Source organism: Sturnus vulgaris, chromosome 2, assembly GCF_052056855.1.
Source record: "Sturnus vulgaris isolate bStuVul1 chromosome 2, bStuVul1.hap1, whole genome shotgun sequence".
Taxonomy (NCBI): Eukaryota; Metazoa; Chordata; class Aves; order Passeriformes; family Sturnidae; genus Sturnus; species Sturnus vulgaris.
Window position 1 is genome coordinate 17,887,919 of NC_142244.1, and position 16,927 is coordinate 17,904,845.

The following is a 16,927-nucleotide window of genomic DNA, read 5'->3' on the forward strand; positions in this document are numbered from 1 at the left end:
TCCTTAGAACATTAATAAAATTTCTGACCTTTTCATATTTAACGTGTTCTTCCATATTACCTGCAGTTTTTTGCTCTCTGTTAGGATGGATGTCCTAAATAAATTCATACTAGATCCAGTATAAAATTATTTCACTCTTATCATATTTCCTGTGAGCATGCAACAACATCCCTATTTTGTCACTTCTGCTGAGAACAGGAATGCTGATATTCCCCTGTTCCAGAGTTCCTGGGAAGGCTGAGAGATTACAGTGTCATTGGCTACATCTACCCTTGTCATAACACAAACTATGCTTTTTAATGCACAGAGCTCCACAGTGAAGAATAAAAAAATGAATTGAAATGTAATAAAATTAAATTGAATGTGCATATTCGTATTTTCTGGCTTTGAGGTAGGAACCATCCCTTTTTCTTTCTCAATATAAAACTTCATTTGCATTTGGCCACTACACTTAGCCAGTGTTGTAATGTATGCTTCTTGATTTAAATATTATTAAAGTGGTGTAGAATAACATTTTCCAATTCAATGCTGTAAATAAGCAGACTGACTTGCAGTACTGGATTATTCATCTCTCTGATCTAGAACCTGGTGTCCAAGGGACGTCTTGCAAATTATACCTGTGCCAAAGCACTGGAAGATGCCAGCAGTGCATTTATGCCCCCTGACCTCAGAGAAAAGAGTTTATAGATAGAATATGCTCCTTATTTATTTTAAAATGTGGACACAGAAAATAGTTCTCTTTTTTTTTCGGTAAAAACGGATAAGAATGGTTTAAACTGTATCTAGAAAAAGGTCATAACGCCAGTGCATGTAGTCTTGCTGCACAATGGTCAAGGCTAAGGAATAAGTAGACCCCTAAGAAAAATTATTTGTCTTGTCACTCAGAACTGACTGGTATTAGTAATGACTGGCACATAATCCACTGAGAAAGGATTTTATCAAATACATATATAAGCTTTATAATTTAACATCCATACAAATCTTTGGAACTATTCCTATTCAACTGAGTAAAATCTCACAATTCGTTCTGTTTAATTCACCTCTTTAATATCAAAGAAGAAAAGAAGTTCAAGTCATAATGGGGCTCACTATGATAATGAATCAGAACTTGAAGAACTTCCACTAGTGTAGGAAAACAGGTTTCCTTGATTTGGCTTACCAAATATTCTAAGCAATGTGTCTTCTCCCTCTAGCTGTCCTATTTAAAATGTTGTTTGGTTTTTTTCCCCAGTTTACCCTTTCTACTGCATCATTAAAACTGCATAATCTCAATAGAGAAGTGCAGTCAAGGAATAAAATTCTCAGATATTTACAGAGCCTAATATTCCGAATACTTTCATGACTTGGTTTGTATTTCTGTTCTTTGTGATCTTCATACTTGCACATCAGTTCCTCTGTCAATTCAGATGGGGGCAGGGAAACAGCAAGAACTGACTTAGCATGGAACTGTTTAAGGCATGGACACCGAAATTTTCCTGTCGATGTCTTCAGGATTGAAGGCGTTGGTCAGAGCAGATTTTTTTACTGGTAGTAATTGGAAATGACCAAATATGTTTTGTGCTTATGGAGAGAGAGGCTTCAAATTATTCCTTCCCAACACATGCTGTGTGTGCACCTCGTACCTTTACTTGTAATGCATGTAGTAGCTCTCTTCTGTGGGAAATTGCCTAATTTTGACAGAACATCAGAAATCCGACAGTTTCTCTCTCTTGTAACCTTTTGTAACCCTCTAAACAAGGCTGGTACACTCTACCCTTTAAGCACATATTATTGCTTTTTTTGAGCAATAATAAATAAATATATCTTTTGCCTCAAAATGAAATCATGTTCCCATTCACTTTAGTTCTGTTGCGTCAGTGCCACTCTAATGTGAAGTTTTTACAGTGCATAAATCAAAATATGTTCGAGCATGTTTGTCCATGTTTGTAAATGTAGTTGCTATGAGAGAAGTAAATGTACGATCTGCTTGCTGCTCTACTCAATTCTGATGTGAATCAAGACAGTCATTAACAAGTTAGAAGCAAACAACAAAAAATCAGCACAAAATAAAACGTCTGGCATACACAGCATTGTATGTGGGGTCAAGTGAAAAGTTCTTTAAAAATACTAATAAAAATACTATTAAAAATATGAAATACATTGCTCTTTAGGGTCTGAGTGGGGGTGATGCTGTAAGTGAGACCTACTTTCTCATAGTACTTGATCTCGTAGTCCAGAATTGCTCCATGGGGAAAGTCCGGCTCTTGCCAGGAGAGGGCAATGCTGTTTTGGGAAGCCCAGTCCTTCCTGACCATACCTATCAAGGTGGGTGCTGAAAGGGAAAAGGATAACTAAGGGTTAAAGACGAAGCACACCGTTTATCCTTCCAACCTCCTGTCTGAGGAAACCAACCCGAGGCAACTTGGAGTGACCTCCAGACAGAAAAGCATGACAGATGGCAATTCTCAGGGAAACCATATAACCTGGAATTAATGTCTCAAGTACACGCTGGGAACTCCTCTGCTCAAGTGCAGGGCAGCTTCTGAAAAATGGCTCTGGGCAAAAATACAGAAAGGAAAGCCTGGGCTGGGCTCTGCCCCAACCAGGCAGAACAACATTTCAGAGGCAGCAAATTCTGCATGCAGGTTAATCTTCATTACACGTTATAATTCAGCTGTTTAGGACGTGCATTCAGTTTACTCTTTGGAAGCAGCACAGCTTAAAACAGACACACTGAATCCCTTTTCTGGCAAGGCCATTTCTGGCAAAGCCCTTTGTGAGGTGTCTGTGTGCACCAAGAGGCTCCAGGAAGGGATTGGGGTATGGGCAAAGTGTGGGGCAAAAGCAGCTTCTGGATGGGGCCCATGGATACACCCAAGAGCTAAATTATCTCGCTCTGGGGTCAACCAATTTTAAGAACCAGCTTTTCTGCCTTTTTGGAAGAGAAGGAGCATGGTTATTTATGCAATGATTTCAAATAGTGCAAAGATTGCATTCTAGAAAACGATCTTTGCTTATTTTATTAATCTGGTCAAGCATGTAAAAATATTCTCCAGACACTAACGTGGCTTTAATAGTATTGATGTGCAGCTTTCCCAAATGTTACAGCAAACCCAGTCATACAATTCAACAGCCTTGAACACAACTAAGATCAACAATCCAGCTACAATAAATGGTTCACAGATTTCACTATTTGTCTTTCCACTAAAAATACCAGTTTACTACACACCCTCCCCCATTCATTTCTCCTCTGAATCTTACTTAACTTCTTCCAAGTTTCCATGGAGTTGTCCCCTAAAAATAACATATTTTTATGACTTCTGGTTTTATCTTTTGAATGAAAGAATCTCCCTAGGAAAATGAAATGACAATCTGCTTCTAGTCACACAATTTCATGCCTTGTTTTCTTTCCTGTAAATATTTCAGAAAGTTTAAGAAATGAAAACAATAAATAAATTCTAGAATGCAAATGAACACTGAAGAAAAGAAAATTGTATGTTTACCTTTGAAAAAAGGGAAACTGCACAGAGACGTGTGCATCTTCCTCTGTGATAATGCATTTATCTAAGAGAGAAAATTAAATTCCATCCCCTGTCAGTCTTCCCTATGGGTAACTATTCTGTGGAATAATAGTTTGGTCCTTTTTAATGTGAAAAAAATCCCCAACACATAACACCAGGGAAAAAAACCAAACTTATTAAAGCATAAGAGCTTACACAGGAAACCACTATCCTTCTGCCATTTTAACCACAGGTCTGATGCAAGGGTATCAGAGATTAAAAAAAAAAAAAAAAAGAAAAATATATCCTGCCATGCAGAGTAAAGAATTAACCTGGTTTTCAGGAAGTCATTTAACAGTATAATGTAAATAACTGAACAAAATAAAACACAAACAAATAAAAAGCATTCACAGGATTTGAACCAAAATGTTATCCCTGGGTAGGTATAACGACTCCCTCAGCTAAAATGAAATTTTTACTCTTGAAACTGAGGGTGAAGTTCAGCTCTGATGATATTTCTCTGGGGTACAATCAGCTTCTCCAAGCAAGATACAAGGTCAGGTCTGTTTAAAGGAAAGCAGGAGCTAACAAACACAGATTTGTAATTGCTAAACACTGATCAAGGGCCTAGGAAATAGGAAGGCACTGCTCACATAAATTGTTTCACTATTTGTCATTTTGAGTCATTCAGTGGCACTGAGCTGTGATTTAGAGGTGGGTCTGAGAGAGCTATAGCAACCTTTAGGATACATCTGGTACCCCCTGTGTGCCTGCTCAGAGGTGATGTGCATCAGCTGGGCCACCCTCCCAGTCCACTGCAGCTTCATCCCACTGCATCTGGGAGTTCACTGGTCAGACAACCCAATCCTTGCAAAATTATTGACTGATGGCAGAAGACACCAGGTTAAGCTGTAGAAAAAATTATATTCTTGGCTCTTTGAGGCTTATAAAATATAGACTGCTGATATTACATGTCTTCAAGCTTTAATCAAACCTTAAACATGCCTAAACTTTACAAGCTTTTCATATGTACTGCATGATGGGGGCTTTTCTTTGTGTTCTAACTTCCAAATTTATACAATTTGGAATTGTATATTTCATGCATGTTTTCAGCCTGAGCTCAACACAGTAACTCTTCCATTTGATGCAGTGCATTTCAAAAGCACAGTCATGATGCATTGGAAGATCCTCTTAAAACCTCAGTATATGAAATAATCCCAGTTATCCTCCTGGGAAACAACTCAATAGGAAATTAACAGAACAAATTTACTTTAGATCTCCCCCAAACTACCTGTGCTTGACCTGCACTTGAAACCAACAAGCCCATACAGCAAAGCTCACATCACACCTGTAGCACTGTGCCAGCACTGAATCCTCTAAATCCAAATGCAGAGATGTGCACATAAAGCTGTGAATATGAGAAGTGCATTTGTGTTTGTATCAAGTAAGAAAGGGGAAAAAAAAAAAAAAAAAAAAGAGTGTACATTTTAACAAAAAGGCACAGAAGAATCACCACTGACCATTTCCTGTATGTGCAGAAGGATGATCCTGTTTTTGCCAGGTAGGATTCCAGTCAGAAATGTATTGTGGGAAAAAACACCAAACAAAACCAAGTAATTAAAAGCACAGCTAGCTGAGTTTCTATTTCTTTTGTTGTGTAGTGCTACTAAAGAGCAGTCATTTCTGGGGAGAAATTTCAGCTTCTTATAACTCTTGTTCACCAGAGCAGAAGTCAATTAGACCTTAGAGATCCTATCCACTCATTATTAAAGCTCTTTTTAACCAGAAGATTGTAAGATGGGTAAATCCTATTTTCCCATTCCTAAAGACTGCTCTAATGTCCCTATGATGAATCAATGGGAAGTTCTTTTAATTAGTTTCAAATCCAGTAGCTGCAGGAGAACTCTAATATGGTTACCCAACGAAACCATGTGAGAAAAGAAATGCTTAGAAGAGCAGCATGGGTTTTAATCACTTTAAGGGCAGCATTTTCTTGCCATTGGTCCTGGGCTGAAGGGAGGTTTCTGGCTCTCGAGCTCAGCACTGATCTGTGTTTTGTACAGAGAATTCTTTGCACCATCTGTTTTCTTCTGCACTGTTACAAATGTCTTGAATTACGATGAGTCATCTACAATGTGGTCCTCGTTTAAATATGAGCTCCTCATTTAATTTAGTCTGATAAGCTTCTCGCTCTTTTCAAATTTTTATTGAATAATAGAAGTTCATTCTTTAATTCAGAGTGAACTGATTTTGTTCTAAATTCCTTTGGCTTCTCTTTTTCAGAATCCTTTTTTTTTTCTCATGAGCTACATACAGGAGAGAAAAATGTGTATTTTAATCAATGACTGGATTGAAGTATCTTTGCCCTAGAAACTTTCTCTTTTTTTGAAGCTGACTCCCATTATCCGTAACTGTCTGATTTCAAAATAAGTGATCTCTAGGGTTGCTGAAGCTTTTTTCCTTTGGTGCATTTTCTAATTATGCTATTTCTTGTTTCACACTCCTGAAAGTAGGCAAAGAAATGTCTCCTGTTTCCAGGACTGAACAGCTTTTATAGGATGCCCATTCATGGTGAGGAAGCTTCAGACCCTATGGCAGGTGATGACCAAAGCTCACCTGATACCTGTTTATACATGGAATCTTTCACCCCTTCATGCCTCATTTCAAATCTTATTTCTTTGGTGAAGAGAAACCATGCAGCTCAAAGGCCTCTCCCTTCACTTTCTTGTTAAAAAATCCACCATCAAATAAGAATAGCTGCACCATTTTTGTCCTCCTCCTTCCTTCCCCCTGAATTGTATCTGTTTTGTCCAAAACCAATGAAGTGCCAGCAGATACAAATTTGGAGAGGAGAGAGTGGAAGTGGGATCTGAGTTGTATGGATGCTGTGGGGAGGACTGCAACGTCATTCCTTTGGACACCATGCTCATGAGCAGGCTGTGGGTCTCAGTATGTAAAATATTGGGGGGTCTCAATATGTAAAATAATGCAATTTGGGATCACGTGTTTAATTCAGTTTCTTGTTTCTATACTTGTGCCATTACCAACAATAATGCAGATTGCATAATAAAATGTTATTCTTTCCTTGAGACCTCTGCCTGCTTCAAGGTACAGGAGAGATCACACTCACCAAAATACAGGGCTTTATCACCTGGTTTCTGAGCCGGGGTTTCCCTTCAGAGGAGGGAATCCACCTCTCTCCCTTCCTCTTCCTCCTCTCCTATCTCAGTCACTTCTCAACTGCAGGTATGGGAAAACACTGAATAAACTCTACTCAAACCCCTTGGTTCTCTTTAAAAACTGATTTATCCCTCCTAGGTTCACCCTGTAGAGGAGGAAACCTGCTTTAACATCCTGCAGGGAGCCTGCATTCCTCCTGTTGGAATTCTTTCAGTAACAGAAGTACAGTTTAGGGTGGAAGAGATATCAATACTGTAATGACTAATTTACATTGACTCTGTTGGGTCAGAAAACAAAAGAAAACTGTTGTTTTGGTCATGAAAAGGAAAGGGCTTCTTCAAGCTTCAATCACAGGTTAACAAATTAAACCAACAGTTAACTATGCTTAACACTACAGAAATTATAGTTATCTAACAATTCCAAGCCAAGTAAACAAAAATGTAAGGAAATCAGTGAAACAGAATAGAGATTTGTCAAGGTCCAAATCTGAAGTGTTCTTCCAGGTGGTAAAAAAACTCTTTGCACTTTTTCTATACCAGAAAATGCTATTATAATTCTGCAGTGTTTCAGCAGCCTACATTCTGTAACTATATTACAATTCCTATACTATTGGACACTGAGTATGATTTTATATTATAAATATCAATAAAAAGAGTATTGAGATTTTATTCACAATGCCACGTTTGGAAAAAAAAAAAAAGATGTTATTTCAGGGCACAGCAAGAAAAAATTGCTTTTACTTCCGATTCTAGAAAGACTATTCAAAAGGTAATAAGCAGGAAAAAGATGCTCTCTTAGAGAAGATATTTTACTCCAGTAACACAACTGGAAGCAATGAAACAACATTTCCTGATCAATGATACTGCCTCCAGTATTTTACCCATTTGAGCTATTTGCCAAGGATTTTCCAGGGGAGTAAAGAGGCCTGAAGCCTTCATCCTGCATTACTAATGCCATGTGTGAAACATATGATCAGTCATCTGAAGGATGTAGTTGTGCTGTCTATCATCCAGAGCAGTCTTCACTCCTGCAAAATGGTTATTAATCCTCCAGCAGAGATGCAGTTTATCCTTTCATTATTTTGTGTTTGTTTGTTCATCTTTCTGTCGCTATCTTTGTAGGATAAGGGAAGAAAGACTATCTTATGAACAAGGGATGTGATAGGGATCCAGGAGACCTCTGTTTATATTCTCTTCTGGTTGTGCTCCAGGGATTTTCTTTAATCTTTTGACTGAGCTATTTTAACGTACAATGTGAATGTCAATAAGTTCCATTATTTGCAATACGTGAGCACTTCCTTGTTAGAAGTTTGAGTGTGTGAATATAAACGACTAAAACCTAAGCACAAGTTGACATGGGAAACAAACCACAGAAATCTGAACAGAAATTACAGTTTTATAAAAAAAAACCAAACCCAGTTCATAACCCATCTCTGTATATTAAAGATGTTCACATGGATGAAACATCTTCAGGCTTATACTGAATTCAGCAAGAATTTGTTTTCTTACCACATAAGCTTGCTTTCAATTAGTACAGTGACTAGATATTTGATTCTTCCCATAATAGTCTCTTATCTTCCTAATCATTTCAGTAGTAATTCTCTGTTACAATGCTTGCAGGGGATACTATTAGTGGCAATAACCTGGGAGTTCAGAGTTGAGTATGGGTATTTCCCTGACAAAGCATTACAGCTAGCAAATTAACAAGTTTGGGGTTAAAAAAAAAGTATTTTTTACTTCATTTTCTTAGACTAGTTCCCTAAAGGTTTGCACTCAAAAGACAGCAGAGCAGTGTGCTTCTTTTGAAGCACTTCATTTACTGAAAATAGGCCTCCAGCAAGTTATAATTATCATCTCTCCCTCCATCTTAAAGCCTTTCCCCTTGCAGATCTCCTTTGCTTGCTCAGAAATGGTGGATGGAAGCCAAGTGAACCCAATACCCTTGTCAAAAACTGGATTCTGCTACAGTGTGGTGGGCTAAAGGTCATGATAGATCCAACCCCCAGATTTCCTCCAGGGTAAATGTACATTCAACATGGCTTTTCTTGGTGTTCCATAATGCAATTCTTTCTTCCTTGCTGCCTAATTTCTCTTTCATCTATTGCTGATCTTACACAAGGAGACAGTAATTATTCATCCACACGATTTTGCAACACTACAGATTTTCTTTCATTTACAGAATGTCCTGCCCTTCTCCATTTTTCAAACTTCAGACAGAAGCACTCCTAAATCTTTACTTCTTACAGGACCTATTCAGCTTCTGATACTTCAAAGTGGCTTTTAGCAGAAGATACTTAAAACAACAGTGTAAAATAAAGCCTTCTCAGCTGTCAGTAGGACTGTGTGTCTGCTCTGCTCCCTCTGATGATGTGTATGTGCAAAACCTCAGAGGTAAAAAGTACTGTGAGATATTTGACTCAATTTATAACACGATGAACAATTAAAAATACCTTAGTTACAAGTTTGTTTGTTTGTTTAAAAATAGTATCCCTTAAAAAAAAAATCACACAAATGCTTTACTTAAATGTATGTTTTAAGGAGTTACTTTATATGCTCTGTATGTCTGAAGCAAGAGGAATAAATTCAGTTCAAAGAAGCACAGAGGGAGGATGTGAGTCCAGGAATCAGATGCAAACAAACAAACAAAAAAGCTAAACAGCAAAACTAAACCAGGTTGCCTGTCACATAAACCAAAATAATGTCAAATCAACAGGTCTCTGGCAACCAAAGGGATTTGCACCAGAAAAAGCAGATTCTTGGCTCCTTTCCACTGCCCCATTGCCTTGTAGGGCTGGAGCAGCAGGAGGCAATGAGAGACTTAAAGACCTAATAGGTCACCGGGATTGCTGAGGGAACAGCTCTCTGAAAACCAGAGCTGCCCTCTGCTTGCTTGGCAGAAGGCAAAACTGAGGTTGTGTGGGACTGGTACATCAGCTCATCACAGGTGGCAACAACTTCTGTGGCTGAATGGCACAGTAAAAATGTAAGAACTGGGGAAAAAAAGGCCCTTCTCTGCATTGGCTTCTTCTGGGGGTGTTGTTCTGGATCAAAAATCAGGGACGAGTGCAAGAGGCCACTCCAGGCAAGTCCATTCCCTTCCTATCAGTCCTTATGTCAATTATAAACCCTGTTGTGGTACCTACAGGAGAACTAACAGATCATCACATCCATAACCAGCAGATTTCCTGCTTTCACAACCCCAAATGTTCTGTGTTGTGCTGTTCACTGCTCCTCCTGACTCAGACACTGTGGTGAGCCACTGACTGTCGGCCAGTGGCACCTTTGAACTTGGTGTGTGTGCTTTCCTGTGGTACTATTCCTGACACACAGGATTCCTCTAAAAAAGAAGGCAGAGTGGCTTATGGGGTTTCCTTTTTAAGGAAGACTGTGCTAAAAGAGAAGGAGGAAGGAGAAATTGGTTTATCAGCAGATTCAGATTGCTACTATAATGATGTTAATCAGTGTGAAGAAAGATGTGTTCCAGCCCGTGTGTTATATAAGTTAAAAATATCACTCCAGCGCTGCTAGGTGCCCTGTGATGTGGGGACGACCTGTGGTGGCACATTTCTTCAGAGAACTTTGTTTTCAGCCTCCTGGTGTAACTTGGGTACTGCTATAAATTGATTGGAAATACAACTGGAGGTTAAGAAGGCATCATTTATTGCAGCGAGGTGTCATTATGGAAACAGAGCTGTAACTAAGTCTCATTCAGCAACAACCCCTCCAGGGTCAACTGCAACCAAATTGCTCTGCAGAACTTCCTGCTGCTAAATTGTTCTCAGAAGTTTGAAAATGAAATAAGCAGGTTAAAAAGCACTAGGAAATCTGCCATCTTTTCACTCCATTAATTGCTACTCGTCCTGCTACGATGTAACAAAGGCAAACATAAAATGTACATTCATTGCAGCAAATCTTTCCTGCTCTTGTTTATATCCAAATACGAGGCTAGATCATTTTGTAAGTAATTTTCTGTCAAAGAGTACTTTACAGGTCTGAAAGCAGTCTTTCTTTTAGCAAGAATATCATGAATATTTTATGTGAACATCTTCTGTGAACCTTCTGTAAAAGCTGTGTTTGTTGGCATGTGCAGAGAATGTCAGAGCTACTGTACTTCAATATTTTGAGTGAATGTGTGTAAGTGCATGGAGACACATCCAATACTGACTTCAAATGTACATCTTCAAATAATTACCCCCAAAATGTTGATTTTTGACAAAGCATTCTATAAATCCAAGTGATGCTAAATAAATACGCCTTCATAAATTAATTCCCAGAATGATGCTACAAACAAAATTATGTAACTTATTACATACTTCATAAATGCTAAAAAAATATTCCAAAGTTTTAGTCTAGCTCTGTTTTATTGAGGGTCAAATATCTTTTAAATCTTTAATGTGGACACCTATGCACAGAAAAACAGACCCTTTTAAACTCTGGCATACAGACAAGAAACACTTTTAGGAGGCCAAGAAGTCAATGGCTTGTACTTGATGTACAGGAATCACTGAAAAGCACTGCTGCTGTCAAATGTAGGTTAGGTGTTCAATTTCTGGTCAAGTAGGGTAGAATCTGACTTGCCTCAGGTAAGTTAAAAACTGGGGGTTAGTTTTGGCAAGTTCTCTTAAATCCCTCTGTAGTTAGGAGATGAGATGCTGAACCTGCTTTGCGTGCTGGTAGATAAAATGTATGCCCTGGTTTTAGCCACAGCATTTCATACATGCATCACTACCACCAGCACAGAAATCGCAAATCAGCCATGGATCTTTTTTAAAGGTGACCTCTAGAGCAATGCAGGATTAATTTTAGATATGTCAAGATCCTAAATAATTGTTTTCTTTTTTCTTTTTTTTTTTTTTTTTAAGTTGGGTGTATCTATACAACTCTTCTACATGAAGTAATGCGTTTAAGTTATCAAAAAAAAGGTGGATAAAATATTGAGGCACATGTTCTACAGTGAAAGATCATTTATATATTCTTTTAGTTAGCTCATTGGGGATGTTTACACACCTCTGAGTCTGAGGCCAGGCTCTCAAGGTGATGGATAGAAGCAATGACACCTGAAGGCATCAGGGCAAATAAATTCTAAAAGCAAAGAGCCTCTGGCCTATAACTTCTGTTATATCTAAAACCTGAGGTTCAGAAGAGGCCAGTGGCTCTTTCTGGACTACTGTATTCATATTCTGAAAATACATCACACTAATATTAAATGCATGTGAAAAAGAAAATGTCTTTTTTTTGTGTGTTTTCTTCTTTCAAGAAGATTGAGTTACTTTTATTCACAAAGACAAAACTTGGCAGAATTGAAACACCATTGGGATCTGAAGAGTTTTCATTCTTCTGACCTGTATAAAAATTAAAACATCAAGAAAGAAGAGAAGCGTAGAAATTATCAGATGATGGGCAGTAAAATGTATTTCAAAGCGAGGTTTGTGGAAGCCTGGGTAATTATGGAATAACCTTTCAAAAGGGAAGCATCTTCAACTATTTGCTGCTAGTTAGCTCATGCCCTGCAGCTTGTGGTTTAATACTTACTATACATATCCATGCTCATGGAGAGGCAATCTCCTGACAGAGATTCATGTGAGAAGGAAACCTGAACATCCACACTGCCAGGTCAGTGTATCACCTAGCTTAAGGAGCCTGCCTTTTCTTGCCAAGAAATTAATTATCCAATGAATGCCCTCGTAGCAAGAGCCTCTGAATTTCCAGAACTCCTCCATTATGCCCCTTTGGTATTTCTGTTCTTTTTCTTGACACTTAATGAGTTTTTGTGTTCTTCAACATTCTGTGTGCTGAACTCTGCCCTTGGAGATTTTTCCCAGGTCTATTTTTCATCTCTTATCTCTAGTAGCACAACAAATGTGCTTCCTACAGAAAAAAGAAAAGCAGGAAGGTTTGAGGAGGAAAGCAGAGCACTGCTGTCCTACACAAGCTCTTCTTGTCCAAGGGATGAACTCTAGGGGACCTACTTACACGTGAGGAGTTTGCACTGGTTGTTTTCTAAAAAGGACCATAAAAATTAAAAAAAAATCCAAATCCAAAAGGTTAGGGAGCTGACAGACACTGAGGCAAGAAACAGATAAAACATTCCTTGTTAAGTATGATGCTACTGAATGCTGCTGGGGACTGGAAGACCACATATGGAGAAGCATTATTTGACATATTCCTGATCTTCTCCATCAGTGTACCCCATAGCTTATTGTCAGAGAAAAAAGAATGGACTAGATGAGCCTTCTGAAATTCAGAAATACTATCTGCTTGCAAAGCTTTCTGTTAAGCTCAGTCCAAAGGCAAGCTGGCTACATAAAGCTTCTTTCTGGTACAAGCTTTTATCTATCCCTAAAGAGTGTTCTGCACTGCAGAATTTTTAAGAGAGAGAAAACACCCTGCTCTTGCAGCTCTGGTAGTTGCTTGTAAGAACTAATGGCTCATATCCACACAGTACATTAGTGATGTGCAGCTGAGTGCTTCGGGGTCTAACTTTTAAGTGCCTGATCCTCAGAATGATATTCAGAGTTAAATTATGCTCTGTGTCCAAGCTCCTTAACACTGTCAAAACCAGAAGAAATCAGAGCATGCACAAAATCTGAGCTTGACAATTTAGACAACTTTCAGTTTGACAGCTCATGTTAAACATCAGGGTTAGACATTGGTATTGCACTAGTGCTTACAAGCAATATTATTATATCAGAGAAACCCACAAAATAATGATCCCAGAAGCAATTTTGCTCAGCCTCTTTTATTTTTATCACGAAGAAAATCTTCCTTTTTTGAATCCTCCTTGGGTATTCTAAGGAATTCTCTTTGCCCAATATTGTATGTGATTCAGTTGTGAGTCTTGAATTTGGAAGGTCTGAGAAATCAGTGTATCCACACAGGATATTAAAGCTCTTTGGCACACAGACACAACCAAACAGTAAGACCTGCTAATTCAGACCCACGTCTCAGTGGCTGGCAGTGATCTCCGTTTCTGTGACCTTCATCTTAAAATTTCTACAGCAGACAATCATCTCAAATCCCTCTGTACTCAAACATATGGTGAATCCTGGGCAAGAAAAACCCCACTAAAAAAACCAGCAGCTAAGGAAATCTTTGATAAAGGGAAAATAATATCCTCCACACATGCAACAATTCCTTGAATGCCATCTAGAGGACACTAACCTCCCATGGCTATGAAAGGGTCCTGACACATTCAAAATGTGTCAATTCTGAATCTAGCTCTTTATCTGTACTGTTCAGAAAATAAGGGTTAGTAAAATGTGCTCAAAAATAAAGTTTTAAAATACCAACAAAATAAATAGTACAGGATAGCTTTGTCATAGCTTTCTAAAAGAATATTATTCTGCTTGCAGAGATTAATTCTGTGCCAATAAATTTGTGGAAAATAATTACTTAAAACAAAAGGACTATTTTATGTTGCAACTTTTTATCTTAAAATTTACTGGTTATCATTTTGAGGGTCCTGCATCAACATCATGAATTTGCTCAGCCATCACGCTACTCTGCAATAAATCAGAATTTTCCATATTTCATTAGTGATCATGATCACAAAGTATTTGTAGTGTTGACTTTACTACTCATGACATGGTTGGTCAGATATATCATGATTGGATTTGCAACTGCTTATGCTATGCAAGGTGATCTTCCCCTGAAATGTCCTTCCAAAAAATTCCACGTTACCTGAATATATAAAGCCTTGAGGAAGAATCTTCATAATTAATTCATTGGCTCTGGCTGACAAAACTCTTCAAATTCTTTGAACTCTTTGAGTTTGTCAGTGTTTGTTATCAGCCTCCATTTGCTGTTCAGGTTCCATTAAATTTACACCATCTACTGTCATTTACTTTAAGCATCTAATTCCATGGGAACACCTAAAGTTAGGAGCATCAGGACCCATTTAACAGGAGAAATATAGCAATTCAATTTCTTCTGAAGTTTGCAAGATGGCACATCTTAAAATTGTTATGACCTCAGCCTGTCTGGTCCATGCTCTGCATCTCTTCTCAGTGCTTATACTGGAAAGACAGAGAGTTCTCTTGCCTCAACCAGTGAAAAGTCTTGCCTTTAATCTACACTCACAAAACCACCTTAATGGTTTTGTTTTTAAGGTGACAAACTTAACCCTACCCATTCTAACACTACTCCATTCTATAAACTTTGATATCACCACATAAACTATTTTAAATGATGTATTAAACACTCATAATGCAATCTTTTGTGTCTGAACCTCCCATCAGGTATTCAGGTATAATCCTGCTATATTTCCAAGTTCAAACATGTTGTTTGCTTCCTTTTAAAACAGGCAGAAATACAAGCATGGAGCCTCAGATTCTGATATAATAATAATAATCACTGTTACCTGACATTTCAGTAAGCACACAATTCTGACTACAAAATATAAAACAGCTGAGAGGGAGATATTTATTAGCACTCTCAAGTAATTGGAACTAGCAAGGAAGACAATAGCTGACATATTTCAATGCTTGCATGTGTTTATTAAATAATTAAGAAAATTTCATCGCTTTAAGAATGATTTCTAGAAGGTTTATGATTCAGAATAACAATTTGTAAGATGCAATTGTTATGATTAATATGTAATTGAAATATTCAGCTATCACAATTCTGTTTCCAGGGTCATATATAGACTGTTCTCATTGTCTAAAAAATATATATCCATATTCTACATGTGCTTTTTGTTTACAGTGGACCAAGGTTACCAGGAACCTCCTGCTGTACATTTTGCTTATCCTGTGCTGTTTGAGATGTTCATGAATGATCTGGTGTGATGAGAAAGTCTGCTAAATTTAATCAGGGTAGTAAAAAGGGAGGACTATGGACAACTGTGGAGGGGCTTCATGAGATCAGCTGACTGGATAATAAAATGGCAGATGAAATTCAGAGGTAAGTAATGCATACAAGAAAAAAAACCCTAATTTCATTAGCAAAACGAGCTTTGAGCTGACCATTTCCACCCAGGAACAAGATTTTTGAGTTCTTATAAACAGATCTATGAAAATGCCAGCTCTGTGCTCCAATGTAATAATAATAAAACAAAAGATGTAATGAAATGTTAGGGATTACAAAGGAAAAGAAAAGCCACTAGACCTTCATACTGCGACAGCATATGTGCACATTTGAAACACATTTTGAACACTGTGTGTAATTTTGGTTTGTCATCTCAAAAATGGTATGTTAGAACAGGGAATATCTACAGTAGTTAGTAAATTAAATTTGTGGAATGGCTTGCACACAGCTAGCTCAAGAAAAGATGTGGGCTCTGCAGTCTGAAAAGGAGGATGCAATAAAAGTTTGAAGCAGGAATGATATGAAGAACAAAAGGTGTGATCCTTTCTTCTTGCACACAAAAGCTAGACATGGCAAGTGAAGTCGAAAGGATGTGATTCTTAATAAAATGTGAAATTAAGCTTTTGAATTCCATGCCAAGGGATGCCATAGATTTTAACATGTATTTAGTAATAAATTATTAATCTGCTAGTGGGCAAGGATGTCCCCCCGAAGTCCAACTTGTTGGCTGAGTGCTCACTAAATGCATCTTGTAAACTTTTTCTGTTCTCTCACTCTGCTTTAATCTTCAATTTTTGGCTACTGTCAGACAGGATGTGAAGCCAGATAAAGCAAAGGTGTGATCCAGTACAGCTGCTCTTTTGTATAATCAACAGGAACAGAAAATGAATGTAAGAGGGGAGCAGGGTTGCTGCCTGTTTTGGTACTTAGTAGCTTGATGAAGAGTCTTAGCCATATTTTTTTTTTTTTTTTTTTTTTTGTACTTTCATCTCTCTGTGTGTATGCATGGTGGTGAGAAGCCTGGAGTCTTCTCAGTGAATCTGCTGCATGTACATGGAGAAACATCTTGCATGTCGTAGTGGATCTGTGCCATCTGTGGCACCTCTGCTGTATCTCACACTCACTGCAGTCATTCATCACCGAGCCCACCTGCACATATTCTTTGTGAAGAGAGTGACAGTTTATCACAAAATGGAAAGTGCTGACCACACCTGAACTCAAAGGAGTGAAACACGCAAGTAAACCTAAAATGCAAGATCTCCCACAAGATCCTATGGACAGCACACCAAGGAATTCTTCAGCTCATTTGGAGGCTGAGGCGCTGGGTGCTGCCCCCACAGTCAGGCATTTACCAAAAGCTTGCACATCTGCTCCTAGCACAGCCAGCCAGTCTTCCAGAAGGGAATCTGCCAGGCAGACACGCCAGAATTTCTTATTTTCAAATTACAGTTTTCAGTGGGAATT

At 38.2% G+C, this 16,927-nt stretch overlaps 1 protein-coding gene across 4 annotated transcripts in view; it reads right to left on the bottom strand.

Annotated features, from left to right (window-relative positions):
* Positions 1-16,927, bottom strand: part of EPHA6 (EPH receptor A6) — a 369,885-nt gene that overhangs the window by 122,709 nt on the left and 230,249 nt on the right. For all 4 annotated transcript variants that reach the window (XM_088158465.1, XM_014882838.2, XM_088158463.1 and 1 more), the window contains exon 6: positions 2,187-2,311. In XM_088158465.1, coding sequence (XP_088014591.1) covers positions 2,187-2,311 — 125 coding nt within the window. The remainder of the gene's footprint in view (positions 1-2,186; positions 2,312-16,927) is intronic.